This window comes from Diplotaxodon limnothrissa, linkage group LG2, assembly GCF_057381915.1.
Source record: "Diplotaxodon limnothrissa isolate DT_005_m linkage group LG2, D_limnothrissa_male_GT1.1, whole genome shotgun sequence".
NCBI lineage: Eukaryota > Metazoa > Chordata > Actinopteri > Cichliformes > Cichlidae > Diplotaxodon > Diplotaxodon limnothrissa.
This window is the reverse complement of record NC_140597.1, coordinates 37295847-37312733: the sequence shown is the minus strand read 5'-3', so window position 1 is coordinate 37312733 and position 16887 is coordinate 37295847. Positions and strand designations below refer to the sequence as shown.

At 38.7% G+C, this 16887-nt stretch overlaps 1 protein-coding gene across 1 annotated transcript; it reads left to right on the top strand.

Moving 5' to 3' along the window:
* Nucleotides 1–8593: 8593 nt before the first annotated feature.
* Nucleotides 8594–12441, top strand: tyw2 (tRNA wybutosine-synthesizing protein 2). The gene is made up of 8 exons (XM_085363282.1): nt 8594–8729; nt 10162–10214; nt 10350–10518; nt 10622–10820; nt 10919–11069; nt 11146–11255; nt 11520–11677; nt 12069–12441. Exons 2-8 carry the CDS (start codon nt 10162–10164, stop codon nt 12432–12434), a joined length of 1206 nt encoding a protein of 401 aa, XP_085219408.1. The 5' UTR covers nt 8594–8729; the 3' UTR covers nt 12435–12441.
* The last annotated feature ends 4446 nt before the right edge of the window (nt 12442–16887 follow it).

The window sequence follows — 16887 nt, the reverse complement described above, 5'->3', positions numbered from 1 at the left end:
TGATCTTATTTCTTCTGCATCATACATGACAGTTTGACAGGCTAAAACAAACCGATACATTTTGAAGATTTGACCACATGAATTGTTGCACTGTGTACGTAAGCTATATTAGTAATACGCTGGCATTTCTAACACCATGTGTGCACAATGGTGTGAAAAACTCTTTGTCCCCGCCCTCATTTATTATTTTTGGCATATTTTTCACACTTACATGTTTCAAGCTAATTGCAAAGTATATAAGCATGCATATATATATATATATATATATATATATATATATAAACCCTCCACATGGAGGGTTTTCCAACATGAAGTGTTTAAGGTCACGCCAAAGCATCTAAGGTCAGACCTTGACTTGGCCACTCCATAACCTTCAGTTTTACTTATTTGTTTATTTATTTTAGTCATTCAGAGGTGGACTAGCTGTGTTTCAGATCATTTTTCTGATGCATAACCCAAGTACGCTAAGCTTCAGGGCACAAACTGACAGCTTGACATTCTCCTTCATGATTTTCTGGTAGAGAGCAGAATTCACGGTTCCATCAAGTAAAACAAGTCGAACAGGTCCTGAAGCAGAAAAGCAGCCTCAGACGATGGTCTGGCACTACCTCCACCGTGTCTGACTTTTGTTATGATGCTCTCTTTATGAAATTCTGTGCTACCTTTATGTCAGATGTAACAGGATGTAAACCTTCAAGAAAGTTAAACTTTTGTCTTAATAGACCACCGTTTATTTTCCCAACAGTCTTGGGGATCATCAAGATGTTTTTGGCATATGTGAGGTGAGCCTATATGTTCTTTTTGGTAAGTAGTGGTTTTTTTCCTTGGAGCTCTCCCATGGATGCAATTTTTCGCTCCGTCTCTTTCTGATTATGAAATCATTAACAGTTACAAGGTGTATCCATTTGTGGATTAAAGCTCTCGCTGTTTGCTGGAGTCCGAAGCCTTATAAGAGGCTTTGTAACCCTTTCCAGACTGATTAATGTCAATGACCTCTCTTCCTTGATTTAAGATTCAAGATTCAAGTAGTTTATTGTCATGTACACTGCAAAACACAAAAGGTTACGCAGAGTAATGAAATTCTTACTTTGCAGGTTCCCTTCACACAACTAAAAACACTAAAAAGAAAGTAGTAATAAGTAAAACAGTGTAGATCTTGTAGCTTATGTGTGGGTGTAATCAGAATTTAAAGTGCAAGTAGTTGCAACACTGTCACAGTGATAATATATACAGAGTACATGTAGAGATACGCACAAAAATTGCAAATCTACAGGTTAATATAAATGTGCAAAATTGCAAATTTACAGTTATGGATAATTATAGTTTGATAGAGTTTTTAAGTTTTGAATAGATGTTGTCGATTGTGCTCATAGACAGTCAGGAGAAGGACAGCATTTTCATTAGATGTGTATTTCTTCATAAGAATTATTAGTGTTTTATTTATATAACAAATGAATATTTATATAACAAATATATAACAATTTTTTAAATTATAGTATATATATCATATGTTACAATGCTACAATATTGCCTCAGTTCACTCATGCTGCTTTGATAACATCTCCAACACCTCATCAAACACAGAGATGATGGGTGATGTGTCAGATGTAGCATTGACCCACCCGCCCTCTCAAGTTCAAATGCACCCCCAGCTGCAGACAGCTTAAAGTCTGAATTTAAATTCAGATGACACGTTTCGTTAGATCTGTCAAACAGGGCCGATCTTTTTTAAGGGGAACGCTCAGTGGTGGCATGACTGATCTAACGTCATACACACTAATAGACAGATAACGTAATCTCGGAAGAAAAGGAAAATTGTCTGAGATAGGCATGCCAATACTGCCTCCATCTTTTGGGCACTAACAAACACATACTCCAAAAGGCTATTACAACTCATATCAAACTGCAGTTGTTTTTGGGACTGCAGCCCTGCTAATAGAAGAAATTTGGAATTCCTGGCCATTGGACATCTCACAGGTGCATACTATCATTTTCCTAAATTTGCAGTCAAATTTGTCCTTAAATTTGTTTAGCAAAAACTTAACTGCATTTAGGCGTGTAGACATGGTCCAGAAGACCTGCTGAAGTTCAAACCAAACATAAGAATGAGGAAGAAAGGTGGTTTAAGTGACTTTGAAGGTGGCATGGTTGTTGGTGCCAGATGGGTGATTTGAGTATTTCAGAAATTGAATTTTGCTGCAGAGCCATCTCTAGGGTTTACAGAGAATGGTCCGAAAAAGAAAAAAATATCCTGTCAGTGGCAGTTCACTGGTTTATGCCAGAGGTCAGAGGACAATGGCCAGACTGCTTCAAGCTAACAGAAAGGCAACATTAACTCAAATAACCATTCAAATAAACACTTGTTACCACGAAGCTTTGCATAAGAGGATCTCCAAACACAAGATGTTGAACAGCGAAGCAGATGGTTACAGCAGCAGAAGACCAAACTGGGTACCACTCCGATCAGAATAGAAAAGCAGGTGACATTTTGCAGGGACTTGCTAAAACTGGACAACAGAGCGGTTCCTGGTCCTTCAAATGACAGGATGAGGATTTGGCTTGAACAGCATGGAAGCATAGATCCATCCTGCCTTGTATCAATCATTCAGTCTGGTAATGGTGGTGTGGGGGGACATTTTCTTGGCACACTTTGGACCCTTTAGTACCAAGTGAGCGTCATTTAAATGCCACAGCCTATCATGAATGTGCAGCCAACAAAACAAAAGCAACTGTGTGACGCTATCATGTCAACATGAACTAAAATATCTGACAAATATTTCCTGCACCTTGGTGAATCTATGCCATGAAGGTTTGCAAAGGTCTGCGGGTACTAGTAAAGTGTACCTAATAAAGTGGCCTTTGAGTACACGTGTCTACTGATGCGTCTGTTGCATTTGTAAACGCCTACAAAATAACTTGACTATATTACACAAATACAACATAAATAAAGGCCCACTAAGAATAAACCCAAACAGTTGAATTTTTATATCTTATTATAGATATTAGTTTTAGATTGATTCTGGAGGATTTTTAGTCTGCTTTACATTAAAGTTGCTTTACCTTCCGCAACTTACCCTCTGATTTCTCTTCCTTTTGTCTCCATCTATTGGGCTCCGTGAGCAACTTCTCCAAAACTGGCTATCACTTAATGGTTTTTGGCCTCGTTTAATTGAGGAAAAGCTGTAGTTTTCTAGCAGTAAAAGAAATAGAGACAAAAACATTAAAAATGTGTTCGCCGGGTGCTGTTTTTGTTAATATATTTTTGGTTTATCAACTGCTTGTTTTCGGAGTTGTCCGTCCGGCATAACAGTCCGACTGGAAACACGGGTTGTGTCTAGTAGGGAAGCTTCTACCCGGTTGTTGACGTGCATCTGGGGCCTGTTCTTCGTACCGCGCTAAGTGAGTTAGCTGGATGACTGGTGTCAAGCCAGCCTCCAATTCGAGACTTGCAGTCAAGCCAGCCTCCAGTTTGTTTTACGTTCCCTGTGTATTCAAAGTATTACGGGAATGGATGTGGAAACCGGATTTCAAAATAAAAGCCAACTTCGAGTGAATTAACAGATATGTTAAGAACATAATAACATATAATTTAGGCTTCTTTTTTTTTTACAAACTCTAATGTTAGATCTATATGACACAGCCTTGTACCCTAATTGTGCCCTGTCACTATCAAGGCCATCTTATTTTGGATTTCAAAGTAAAAGCCCTGTGAATCTTCATTTTTGAACTACTCTTTCAATGACTTAATAATGCTCTTAAAAGCAAAAGTCGTATTTCCAAATACTATTTGAACTTTATATCAACACTTTCCAACCACAGTCTTTTTACAGTGATACCATATCAATATCAAGTCAGTCTGATTTTGCCTTTCATAGTAATGGCCCTTTGAAATTGTCCATAATTGACTTAATCTTCTAACGATTCAAAATGCTCTAAAATGAAAAATTCTTGTTTCCACAGGGTAATTCCACCTTAGATCAACAGTATACAGCCCCACAGTGATACCATATCAATATCAAGTCATTCTGATTATGCCTTCCAAAATAAAAGCCTTTTTAAATTGTCCATAATTGACCTAACTTTCAGTGATTTCAAAATGTTTTAAAATGGAAATTTCCTGTTTCCACAGGGTAATTCCACTCCAGATCAACAGTATACAACCTCACGATGTTACCATATCAATATCAAAACATTCTGATATTGCTTTAAAAAATAAAAGCATTTTCAAACTGCCCATATCTGAGTTGCTCCTGGAACAATTTCAAAATGCTCTAAAATGGCACATTCCTGTTTCCACAGGGTAATTCCACTTTAGATCAACAGTATACAGCCCCACAGTGATACCATATCAATTTCAAGTAATTCTGATTATGCCTTCCAAAATAATGGCCTGTTGAAAATGCCCATAATTGACCTAACTTTCAGTGATTTCAAAATGCTCTAAAAAGGAAAATTCCTGTTTCCACAGGGTAATTCCACCTTAGATCAACAGTATACAGCCCCACAGTGATACCATATCAATATCAAGTCATTCTGATTATGCCTTCCAAAATAAAAGCATTTTTAAATTGTCCATAATTGACCTAACTTTCAGTGATTTCAAAATGCTCTAAAATGGAAATTTCCTGTTTCCACAGGGTAATTCCACTTTAGATCAACAGTATACAGCCCCACAGTGATACCATATCAATGTCAAGTCATTCTGATTTTGCCTTCCAAAGTAAAAGCCTTTTCAAATTGTCCACAATTGACCTAACTTTCAGTGATTTCAAAATGCTCTAAAATGGAAATTTCCTGTTTCCACAGGGTAATTCCACCTTAGATCAACAGTATACAGCCCCACAGTGATACCATATCAATATCAAGTCATTCTGATTATGCCTTCCAAAATAAATGCCCTTTCAAATTGAGCATATACGGCCTACTTTTTTGACGATTTCAAAATGTTCTTAAACAGAATTTTGCTGTTTCCACAGGATAATTTCACTTTAGGTCAACAGTATACAACCTCACGATGTTACCATATCAATTTCAAGTAATTCTGATTATGCCTTCCAAAATAATGGCCTGTTGAAAATGCCCATAATTTACCTAACTTTCAGTGATTTCGGAATGCTCTAAAAAGGAAATTTTCTGTTTCCACAGAATAATTTCACTTTAAATCAACAGTATACAACCCCACAGAGATACGATGTTAAGATCAAGTCACTCTGATTTTGCCTTCCAAAATAAAAGTATTTTCAAATTGCCCGTAGACGACCTACTCGTTTAACGATTTCAAAATGCTCTTAAATTGAAAGATGCTGTTTCCACAGGATAATTCCACTTTAGATCAACAGTATCCAACCCGACAGTAAAACCATGTAAATTTCATGTTGGTCTGATTTCGCCTTTCAAATTAATGGCCCGTCGAATTTGTCCATATGTGATATACTCTTTCAATTATTTCAGAATGTTTTAAAAATGAAAATTGCTGTTTCAACACATATTGGGTTTTCATTTTGAAAAGCAAAATCAGACTCAATTGATTATGACAGAATTGAATCATAAAGATGATGTAAAAGGAAGCTGAAATTGCCACTAGGTTGTAATTGATAGTACGTTTATATTTTAAGTCTGTGGAAAGATGTAATGGTTGGTTTGCAAGCTGTTTTGTAATTTCTTTATTTAGAATGACATCTTTCCACAGACTTAAAATATAAACGTACTATCAATTACAACCTAGTGGCAATTTCAGCTTCCTTTTACATCATCTTTATGATTCAATTCTGTCATAATCAATTGAGTCTGATTTTGCTTTTCAAAATGAAAACCCAATATGTGTTGAAACAGCAATTTTCATTTTTAAAACATTCTGAAATAATTGAAAGAGTATATCACATATGGACAAATTCGACGGGCCATTAATTTGAAAGGCGAAATCAGACCAACATGAAATTTACATGGTTTTACTGTCGGGTTGGATACTGTTGATCTAAAGTGGAATTATCCTGTGGAAACAGCATCTTTCAATTTAAGAGCATTTTGAAATCGTTAAACGAGTAGGTCGTCTACGGGCAATTTGAAAATACTTTTATTTTGGAAGGCAAAATCAGAGTGACTTGATCTTAACATCGTATCTCTGTGGGGTTGTATACTGTTGATTTAAAGTGAAATTATTCTGTGGAAACAGAAAATTTCCTTTTTAGAGCATTCCGAAATCACTGAAAGTTAGGTAAATTATGGGCATTTTCAACAGGCCATTATTTTGGAAGGCATAATCAGAATTACTTGAAATTGATATGGTAACATCGTGAGGTTGTATACTGTTGACCTAAAGTGAAATTATCCTGTGGAAACAGCAAAATTCTGTTTAAGAACATTTTGAAATCGTCAAAAAAGTAGGCCGTATATGCTCAATTTGAAAGGGCATTTATTTTGGAAGGCATAATCAGAATGACTTGATATTGATATGGTATCACTGTGGGGCTGTATACTGTTGATCTAAGGTGGAATTACCCTGTGGAAACAGGAAATTTCCATTTTAGAGCATTTTGAAATCACTGAAAGTTAGGTCAATTGTGGACAATTTGAAAAGGCTTTTACTTTGGAAGGCAAAATCAGAATGACTTGATATTAATATGGTATCACTGTGGGGCTGTATACTGTTGATCTAAAGTGGAATTACCCTGTGGAAACAGGAAATTTCCATTTTAGAGCATTTTGAAATCACTGAAAGTTAGGTCAATTATGGACAATTTAAAAAGTCTTTTATTTTGGAAGGCATAATCAGAATGACTTGATATTGATATGGTATCACTGTGGGGCTGTATACTGTTGATCTAAGGTGGAATTACCCTGTGGAAACAGGAATTTTCCATTTTAGAGCATTTTGAAATTGTTCCAGGATCAAGTCAGATATGGGCATTTTGAAAATGCTTTTATTTTTGAAAGCAAAATCAGAATGACTTGATATTGATGTGGTAACATCGTCAGGTTGTATACTGTTGACCTAAAGTGAAATTATCCTGTGGAAACAGCAATTTTCACTTTTAGAGCATTTTGAAATCTTTAAAAGAGTAGGTCGTATCTTGGCAATTTGAAAAGTCTTTTATTTTGGAAGGCATAATCAGAATGACTTGATATTGATATGGTAACATCGTGAGGTTGTATACTGTTGACCTAAAGTGAAATTATCCTGTGGAAACAGCAAAATTCTTTTTAAGAACATTTTGAAATCGTTAAAAAAGTAGGTCGTATATATGCTCAATTTGAAAGGGCATTTATTTTGGAAGGCATAATCAGAATGATTTGATATTGATATGGTATCACTGTGGGGCTGTATACTGTTGATCTAAGGTGGAATTACCCTGTGGAAACAGGAATTTTCCATTTTAGAGCATTTTGAAATTGTTCCAGGATCAAGTCAGATATGGGCAGTTTGAAAATGCTTTTATTTTTGAAAGCAAAATCAGAATGACTTGAAATTGATATGGTAACATCGTGAGGTTGTATACTGTTGAACTAAAGTGAAATTATCCTGTGGAAACAGCAAAATTCTGTTTAAGAACATTTTGAAATCGTCAAAAAAGTAGGCCGTATATGCTCAATTTGAAAGGGCATTTATTTTGGAAGGCATAATCAGAATGACTTGATATTGATATGGTATCACTGTGGGGCTGTATACTGTTGATCTAAGGTGGAATTACCCTGTGGAAACAGGAAATTTCCATTTTAGAGCATTTTGAAATCACTGAAAGTTAGGTCAATTGTGGACAATTTGAAAAGGCTTTTACTTTGGAAGGCAAAATCAGAATGACTTGACATTGATATGGTATCACTGTGGGGCTGTATACTGTTGATCTAAAGTGGAATTACCCTGTGGAAACAGGAAATTTCCATTTTAGAGCATTTTGAAATCACTGAAAGTTAGGTCAATTATGGACAATTTAAAAAGGCTTTTATTTTGGAAGGCATAATCAGAATGACTTGATATTGATATGGTATCACTGTGGGGCTGTATACTGTTGATCTAAGGTGGAATTACCCTGTGGAAACAGGAATTTTCCTTTTTAGAGCATTTTGAAATCACTGAAAGTTAGGTCAATTATGGGCATTTTCAACAGGCCATTATTTTGGAAGGCATAATCAGAATTACTTGAAATTGATATGGTATCACTGTAAAAAGACTGTGGTTGGAAAGTGTTGATATAAAGTTCAAATAGTATTTGGAAATACGACTTTTGCTTTTAAGAGCATTATTAAGTCATTGAAAGAGTAGTTCAAAAATGAAGATTCACAGGGCTTTTACTTTGAAATCCAAAATAAGATGGCCTTGATAGTGACAGGGCACAATTAGGGTACAAGGCTGTGTCATATAGATCTAACATTAGAGTTTGTAAAAAAAAAAAGAAGCCTAAATTATATGTTATTATGTTCTTAACATATCTGTTAATTCACTCGAAGTTGGCTTTTATTTTGAAATCCGGTTTCCACATCCATTCCCGTAATACTTTGAATACACAGGGAACGTAAAACAAACTGGAGGCTGGCTTGACTGCAAGTCTCGAATTGGAGGCTGGCTTGACACAAGTGCTGGATGAGATTGTTGACGATTTCGCGTGATCCTGGATCGTTCGGTTCCCCGAAGCCCATCCGGGACTTGCTGTCATAGCAACAGAGCCGTAAGCGTAAACCTGCTGGGGAGCAGGTTTACTTTATGTAAACAGGATTAGATCGCGGCCACGCAGGTATGTCCGCGTCATTCATACGAAAGCAACAGCGATATTCCACCACTGTTTCACCATAAATAAATAACATCAATGTAACTAAAGATAATGCAGCACTTGATCCTTTTATTGATGTCACACAGATACATACAGGTCATTCCCTAAAAAAGGGAAATGTACTATTAACATTCTATTACATGTATGTGATTATTACAGATGTAATTCATATTTCAGAGTAGTAATTGTAAATTACTTCGTGTAATCAAGATGAGAGACCACGGCTATAAAAGCGAAGGTGGATTTGGGAAGTCTGTCGCAGCCATGTCCTGTCCGTATACGCGAGCCACCCATTGCGGAAGGTGCAAGATTGATAAGGAGAGTCCTCAGAATTCAGCGTATATTGCGGGACAGACAGGATCCTTTAGCTCAGCGCGACAGTGTGCTCATAGAGAGATATCGATTTTCCCGTGAGGGTATTATTCACTTAACCAACTTGTTGACGAGGGGGTGCAGGACCACCACCTGTCTTTTTTTTGCTCTGCCCTTTTCTTGGTTGCTGTTATGAACAAACAAACAGAGTATTCCAGGGTCTCTTTCCAAGAGACGACAAGCAATATAAGTGATAAATATTACCATTCTGTAGAATATTCTTATTTCACTTTTACTTGTTCCCATGTTCTAGTGGGTCCTGTTGTGGCTCTAATGTGAAAGGGGATATAATATAACATATTATAATATAATATAATGTAATATAATATTGGATAATATGGTGTGATATGATAAATCTACCCTACCGCCTACTGGTGTTGGCCAGAGGGGCCGATGGCGCGATATGGCAGCCTGGCTTCTGTCAGTCTGCCCCAGGGCAGCTGTGGCTACAACCGTAGCTGCCTCCACCAGTGTGTGAATGTGAGAGTGAATGAATAGTGGCATTGTAAAGCGCTTTGGGTGCCTTGAAAAGCGCTATATAAATCCACTCCATTATTATTGTTATTATTGGATTACTTACGAGTTTGATTTGTCAGCAACTTTCTGCCAGCCCTCTCTCCTTGCTTTTGCAGCCTTTGCAGTGTTCCCTTGCGTTTTAATTAAACTCTGAAACTCCTGAAATCCCTCACTCAAGAGTTCTTGCTCTGCTGCCGAAAAATACCGAGCGCGCTCCTTCGACATTTTCGCCGACCAATCAAAGGGTTGCCGATCAATGTTTCTACTATCGATGCGTAGCCCCTGTTGGGCCACCCAGTGATCTCACATTACTTCATCCAGCTATACTAATCGTCAACAACAGGTGTGTTCGGGGAACCGGAATAGCGAGCTCAGAGTTAGCGCGATGATTTGGTCTTGGATGTTTCATTTAATCTTGGATGTAGTAAGCGACGTACGAAGCACAGGGCCCTGGTCTTTGTTTGCATCGTAATCTAAACGTAAATAGAGCTGATTTGTTTGTTTACAGATGGACAGTGTGCCATGCCTTCGTGTGCCTCAGTGTCAGGCTCAGAAGCTCAGGTAATCCACGATTTGGTCATTGCTATCAACGGCAGCTAGCAATTAGCATTAGATCAAAAGGAGCTGATTGATTTGAACAAACAGCCTGTTTGAAATAACTTTGACATTATATTTAACATGCATTTTATTTCACAGGAGGTCACTACAGTCCAAAGGGGCTCTGGACCTGAGTTTGAGTTTAGTGAAAGACTCAGATGGGACAGTCCTCCTGCCCATTTTAGCATCCTGTTTGTCCCAGCTCGATCTTCAGTCTTTCAGGACCACTGTGGCTTCAGATGATGATTTTGAAGTAGTTTGGAGTAAGGTAATTAAAGCTGAACGAATTATTATTAACAGCAAGCTTTAAAATGTAATAGCTGTTTTTTTTTTCTGTGAATATTTTCATTTCTGTCCTGCTTTCATCACAGTCTGCACTGCAGTCAAAAAAAGAGAAAGGAAGGGCGAGTAGTAGTAAACTGGAGAAAGTCCTCCAGGAGCTGTTGGAGTCTCATGGTGAAAGATGGACAGAAGAGCTGAAGAGAGACATCCCTCGCAGTTTCCAGCGACATGGAGACCTAGTCCTGCTGGGAGACACTTGTTTTGTTCTGCCATTATGGGAAAACATGGGTAGCTACTGATCTCAAACTGCACCACGTTTTACTTTACCGCTAAATGTACAGAATAATTCATGAGGAGGCTCACTGGCTACTTTTTAACTCATTTAGATCAACAGCTTTGGAGCACAGTGGCCAGAGGACTGGGAGCAAAGCGCCTAGCAAAGATCAGGAGGATTTCAAGAGATGGATTTAGATCTCCTGAGGTGACGATGCTGCTAGGAGAGCACAGCTGGGTCAAACATGTAGACAATGGCATTAGGTAATAATCAGTCATAGATTTCAGCACTTGGGGACATGCTTATTAGACTAAAATGTGTGCTTCACATTTGTTTCAGTTATGAGTTTGATGTTACCAAGTGCATGTTCTCGGCTGGAAACATAACAGAGAAGCTCCGGGTGGCTGGATTTGACTGCAGAGGGGAGACTGTAGTGGATTTATATGCAGGTAATAAAACTGGAAAATATATTATACGATTGCAATAAAAGGAATCTGTGGTAAATGTAACTTTTTGAAGGTTAAAAGGACCCATTTTAGTAGATATGAAATAAAGTTACTGACTGATGTCGTTTCCTTGAATTCTGAATCAAATGGAGGTGCAGCTGAGTTCACTGCTCATGTACTATTGCTCTTACAGCTGTGTGCTACCTAAAAGCAACCGAGTTATGATGCATATTGTTGTTTAATTTTCCCATTTGTGCCTTACTTCAGGTATTGGATACTTCACTCTCCCATATCTGGTGCATGCAAAGGCCAGTCACGTTCATGCTTGTGAGTGGAACCCCAACGCTGTCGAAGCTCAAAAGAAAAACCTCGAGGCAAACGGAGTGTCTGACCGCTGCACGATTCACCAAGGAGATAATCGCCAAGTAAAGTTCATCGATTCGTTATATCTTATGCCGCATGTGGTGTTTATATACTACAGTTTTAGATTGGTCCCTTGGGAAATGATTATTTTATCAGAGAAAGTCCACCTCTAATAAAAACTATATCTATTTTAACTATGAGATAGATTTCTCAGGACTGTGTGCCGTACCTACACCCTTACTTACCCTTAATTAAGAAGGCAAGTATCAGCCAGGCACTGCTAATTAAATCCTCTTGATTAAATGATCATCAGCAAGTGTGACCAGCAAGTTTCGTTTGAGTTTTTACCATTATTATAAAAATGTAATTGCCTTTTATTCCGCTTTAAGAAAAAAAGATACGCTATACAGGTTTTTGTAATCACCTCTTTTTGTCTAACTTTGGTTTTTCCAGCTCCAGCTGTGTGGCGTCGCTGACCGAGTGAACCTGGGTCTCATACCAAGCTCTGAGGACGGCTGGTCTGTCGCCTGTCGACTGCTCAGGAGAGCAACAGGAGGCGTTTTACATATACACCAGAACGTTACCTCACCAGTACAGCACAGTACAGCCGGCGATGCCCCCCAGAAGGTTTCTGGGAAAAAAGCAGACAGAGAGGTGTGGCAGGCCTGGGCCGAAGACACGGCAAAGCACTTCGCTTCTCTTTTAAAAGACTTCAATGGTACACAGTGGACAACAAATATCCAGCACATCGAGCACGTTAAGTCATATGCACCTCATGTTCACCATGTCGTGCTGGACTTGGAGTGCAGGCCTTCCTGAGAAAGTAATCATCACAAACACTAAACAGACACTGTGGTGTTAAACAAACAGACGTTTCTAACCAAACCCTACACAAGCTGGTTTAATCATTTGTCAGGCTGTGACAAACCAACCGCAACCATCATTTATCCAGAGGCCTGTACTACAAAGCAGGATTTGTGGCTTAGCAACGTAACTTTGGGGTTAACCCTGGGTCTCCAGTCTTGCAAAGGTGGTTCAGTTCTTACTCTGGGTGCGTTGCCAGGTTAAATTATGCTGCTGACCTTACCTTGTGGAAAAGCCCATGGACTCATGGACGTGCGCAGGTAGAAGGAAGGTCTAGTTTTTGTCTTTCCTCAGTGAGCACGATTAAGAAATGTAGATGCTCAGGAGAAACTGTAGTCATATGTTTTTGTTTCTGTTAGCTGAAAGCAGTTCTAAAGCGTTTTTTCTAATCCTTAATATTGTAATATAATCCTAGAACAGAGCAACAAAGCTTTGTACTTGATAAGCTCACATAAATTACAGGTTTAAATTGAATATGTTTGTGTAAGTTCTCAGTCATCCAGGACATGGTAGTCTTGAGTGCTTAGAAAGGAAACAACTGGGCGTCTTTAGGTTCATCAATACCGTTTGTCTCTCATCCAGGAAGCACCTTTAGTTCTAAAACAACTGCTATAGAATCCCAGGTATTTAACCCCTAGTTAGGATTATCCCCTTGGAGGCGGTCCTGAGAATCCTTGACCCAATCATGTGAAAAAGGGCCTGACTCACTGGGGCCAAAGTGTGAAAGACGCTGTCCCACTTAACTGTCACGTGAGCTACTGAGGTCACCTCAGACAATTTGTGAGTGGGGGTTGAAGCATCTGGGAACGGATCTCAAGATGCATTTTAGGTGGTTCTAGGTTTGTTGACAGTGGATGTAGATGCCTCCTTTAACACTGTGATCTTTAAAATACTGTCCTTTTTCCTTTAGGTGCAGATGTGCTGAGTTCTGATGAGGTGGCGCCATGCATTTGTGTAGTGATGAAAATGTCTGGGCACTAAGAAATCTATCTGCCTTCTTTTTAAACACTCAATCTTTAAATTGAATTTTTTTTTTGGTTTAAATTTTTTTTTTTATTTACTTACATTGAACTTGCTATGAAAGAAAGAATAAGGTTTAAAATCATCTTGCACACATCAAACAGTAGGTGGTTAATTTAACAGAATATGCAGTTGTAGTCATGTGAGACTCTTGAATGTCCTGGAGCTTTAATATTGATTAATCTTTGAATTTACACATCTTGTAATACAGCACGTTCCTAATACAGCTGCTTTGCCTGCAGTGGCTGTATTACAAGACGCATTTGACTTCTTCATATGTTTCTAATATTCTACCTTGCTCATCTTAAAATATGCACTCTTCTGGAATGTGAACATGCTCGTAGCTGGATTATGAGAAACACTGGGTTGACATGTTGAGTTTATAACCACCTTCGTAGGTTTGCCTCATCTTGTGGCTAATGTATGGAGATGTGAACTTGCTTTGAACGTAGTACAGGCCTCAGGTTTCCTGCCTCACTTTTATGCAAGGGACTTATGACCGGCGCTGGAAATTCCTCGTTCATGGGAATTAGTTGCAATCCCCAATCCCTTTCACGAGTGCACCAGAGTCACAGTGTCACAGTGCAAGCAGCTAAACAGTCAGGCTGTGCCTTGCTAAAGAGCAGCTCATTGTTGTGTTGTACTATTTCTCAGGTGTGTTTGATTACTAGTACCATTGAGGGTGGCTGCATTGGAAAGCAAATACACTATTATCACTGTTATTCTGCATTAGTCATAAATCTGCCATGATTGAAGATCCACAACCCTCCTTGTTGTTGTTTTTTGTTTGCTTTAAAGGGGGAATGTTTTACTACCATGACCTATATGCATGACATATTAAAGGAAAAGCCTGAATAAATGTCTGCAGAATGCAGTTTTCATACATTGAGAAGTTATGTGAATCATATGATTTGGCTTTTTGCAGGCACGTGGTCTGAATCCAGTTAAGTTGATACGAGAGATTTGAACCTTAATTGGGGGATATGTTCTGCACGGATGGATGGGTCCATCCTTCCTGGAGAAATCAATGCCCTGGGGCAATGAAGCTAATCTGGCTTGTGGTGCTCAAATGTGTCATTTATCCTTCTTTATCTGTCTGTTTCATCCTATTTCTCTTTATTTATGTATTTAAATGTGTTAATAATATTGAAGCACTTGACATGTATCAAAGTCATGGTCTAGTTAGATTAGCAAGGTAGCATAGCTTGTTTTAATCCTATAGATTTATTAGGTTTGCCTTAGATTGAGGTCACTACCACCGCCCAGTTATCAAACAGACATGAAAACAAACAGAACATTACATGTACTGAAAAACGTATTAACCTAAATAATAGTTTATGCAGGGATAAGTGGTGATAAATTCAATCTTATAATCAAAAATGCGTTTACTAAGTAAACATTTTTTGGGCTTTTACAGTAAAATAAGACATGAAACAACAGGAAGGGGAGGGGTTTTCTTCCAAAAAGGACTTTGAAAGTTTGTTGTTGTTGTTTTTATTTTATTTAAACGACATGTGTTTCAGGCTTAAAAGCTGCTGTCATTTTTTTAAAACTCAGAAATCATTTTCTTTATGCTCTACTCTCTTATGGCTGTGCCCTAACAACAAATAATAGCCCGGTATTACAACTATGTGTAACTATCTGCTGTGCTTCTCTCTCTCTCGTTTGCATATTGAATTTCACACATTTAGGTGCAAATTTTAATGAAAAGCGCATATGCATGCACTTTCTTTGTTCCAAGTTTCCAAGGATTAGAAAAAAACAGCTTGGGGGGAGAAAGGAAACCAAGATATGGGCGAGATTTTCCACACCCAGCCCTCCTCTGGTAAATAGAGCAAAGGAAAAGCACCTGTCATGGAAAATGTGGAGAGAGAGAGGCGCTCCTGAGCGTCTCCTGCGAACTTTACTTATCTTCCGCCACAAAATCAGCAATTAAGGAGACTCGGGCACGGTTGTGTTTTAACCACGAAGCAGAGTACAGCTGTGTGTACCTACCCGGTGGTGTGATTGTGAGCGCGCGGTGAGCTCGCGTGCTGCTGGTATCACTTTTGCCTGTCTTTTCTCTCGGGAGTGAGTTGCGAGTCGTATAGTGGCTGTTCTCCGTGGACTTCTACCAACAGGTGTGTTTAATTTCCTTTAATGAGTCCGAGCCTTTTTTTAAATTATTTTTATTTAGTAAAATTCGCAGCAGTTGTAACGTGTAGAGTTTACAGACCGGTCTGTGCAGCAGGAAAAAGGGAAGTCTCAGGCGGTCTTTTGATGTAACGTTAGCGTTAATTAGACTTTCAGATAAGGCGCAGTTAGCGACTCATAGTCGAGTTCTTTTTTTTAACTCTTCCAGTCTGTATTTAAATCTGTCAGCGTTGTTTATTGTTTTTAATGCTTTTACCTCCTTTATGTTTACGATTGGTAAAGAATTACGTGCTCACTAACTCAGAGTATTGACCGTTTCCTTGAAGCTTATTCTCTCACTAAGTTGCCCTGCAGGTATTCTTCAACCCTTCATCATAATAACAGGCTCCAGGCATTCAAACAATGAGGAAGAAGTTATCACGTTTTCCACGCGTGCTTAGAAACGGGAGCTTTCTCACAGCTTGCCTCATTTTGCTCCTGCCTAAATCACCCTGCGGGGAGTTTAAATGGAGCATAAAGTTTCAGATGGGGACATGACAGATGACAAGGCTGATGCTGGGTTTAAATTAATGTTTCAGCTCCTGAACTCCACCCTGCTCTCTGTATCCTTAGAGGGTGGGAACCATGCACCGTAGCCAAGTTCATGTTGTCTTTTGCTTTCACCGGGGCAGAGGCTTTCTGTGGGATTTTAAAATCCTCTCACATCCTGGTTCTTCTTTAGGTCATTTCAGCCAGAAACTTCCAGAGTCGTCTCTTGAAATAGAAAGTATTCCTGGTTGTTTTATCAGTATTCCCACCAGGCAAGCTTTGCTGTTGATGTTGGCATGAGATTTAAATAATCCAATGAGAAATCTCCAGCTGAGTTATGCAGGATGGCATACTGGCAGCAGCAACTTCCCTGTATGGAAGCCAACAGGAAGAAGGAAAGGTCACTCAGTCGTCTCCCAGTTATTTGATTAAAACCACATAAACACAACTGTTTCTGTCTGGCTGTATTGTCGTCACAGGGATTCGAGTCACTAAGTTCCTGTTTTCACTCAAGGGCTCTGGTGAGCTTGCATTACAGGAGATCATAGGAAAGCAGGTTGTCCTGTAGTAAAGTCAAGCATTAGTTGGAAGGTTTAATTAAAAAAAACACTTTTTGCATAAACGCTCAACTCCTGATGTTCTTGCTTTGTCCTCAGTGACATCTCGATGTAAAAGTGACTCGATTGAGCCAGTTCACCTGCACTAAGGGTTCTTGGATACAGACGCC

Coding starts and splice junctions, on each gene's coding strand:
- tyw2 (XM_085363282.1), top strand. CDS start 10,162: ATGGACAGTGTGCCATGCCTTCGTGTGCCTCAGTGTCAGGCTCAGAAG. Junction 10,821..10,918: donor GCCATTATGGGAAAACATGG/GTAGCTACTGAT, acceptor TAACTCATTTAG/ATCAACAGCTTTGGAGCACA. Junction 11,256..11,519: donor TGTAGTGGATTTATATGCAG/GTAATAAAACTG, acceptor GCCTTACTTCAG/GTATTGGATACTTCACTCTC.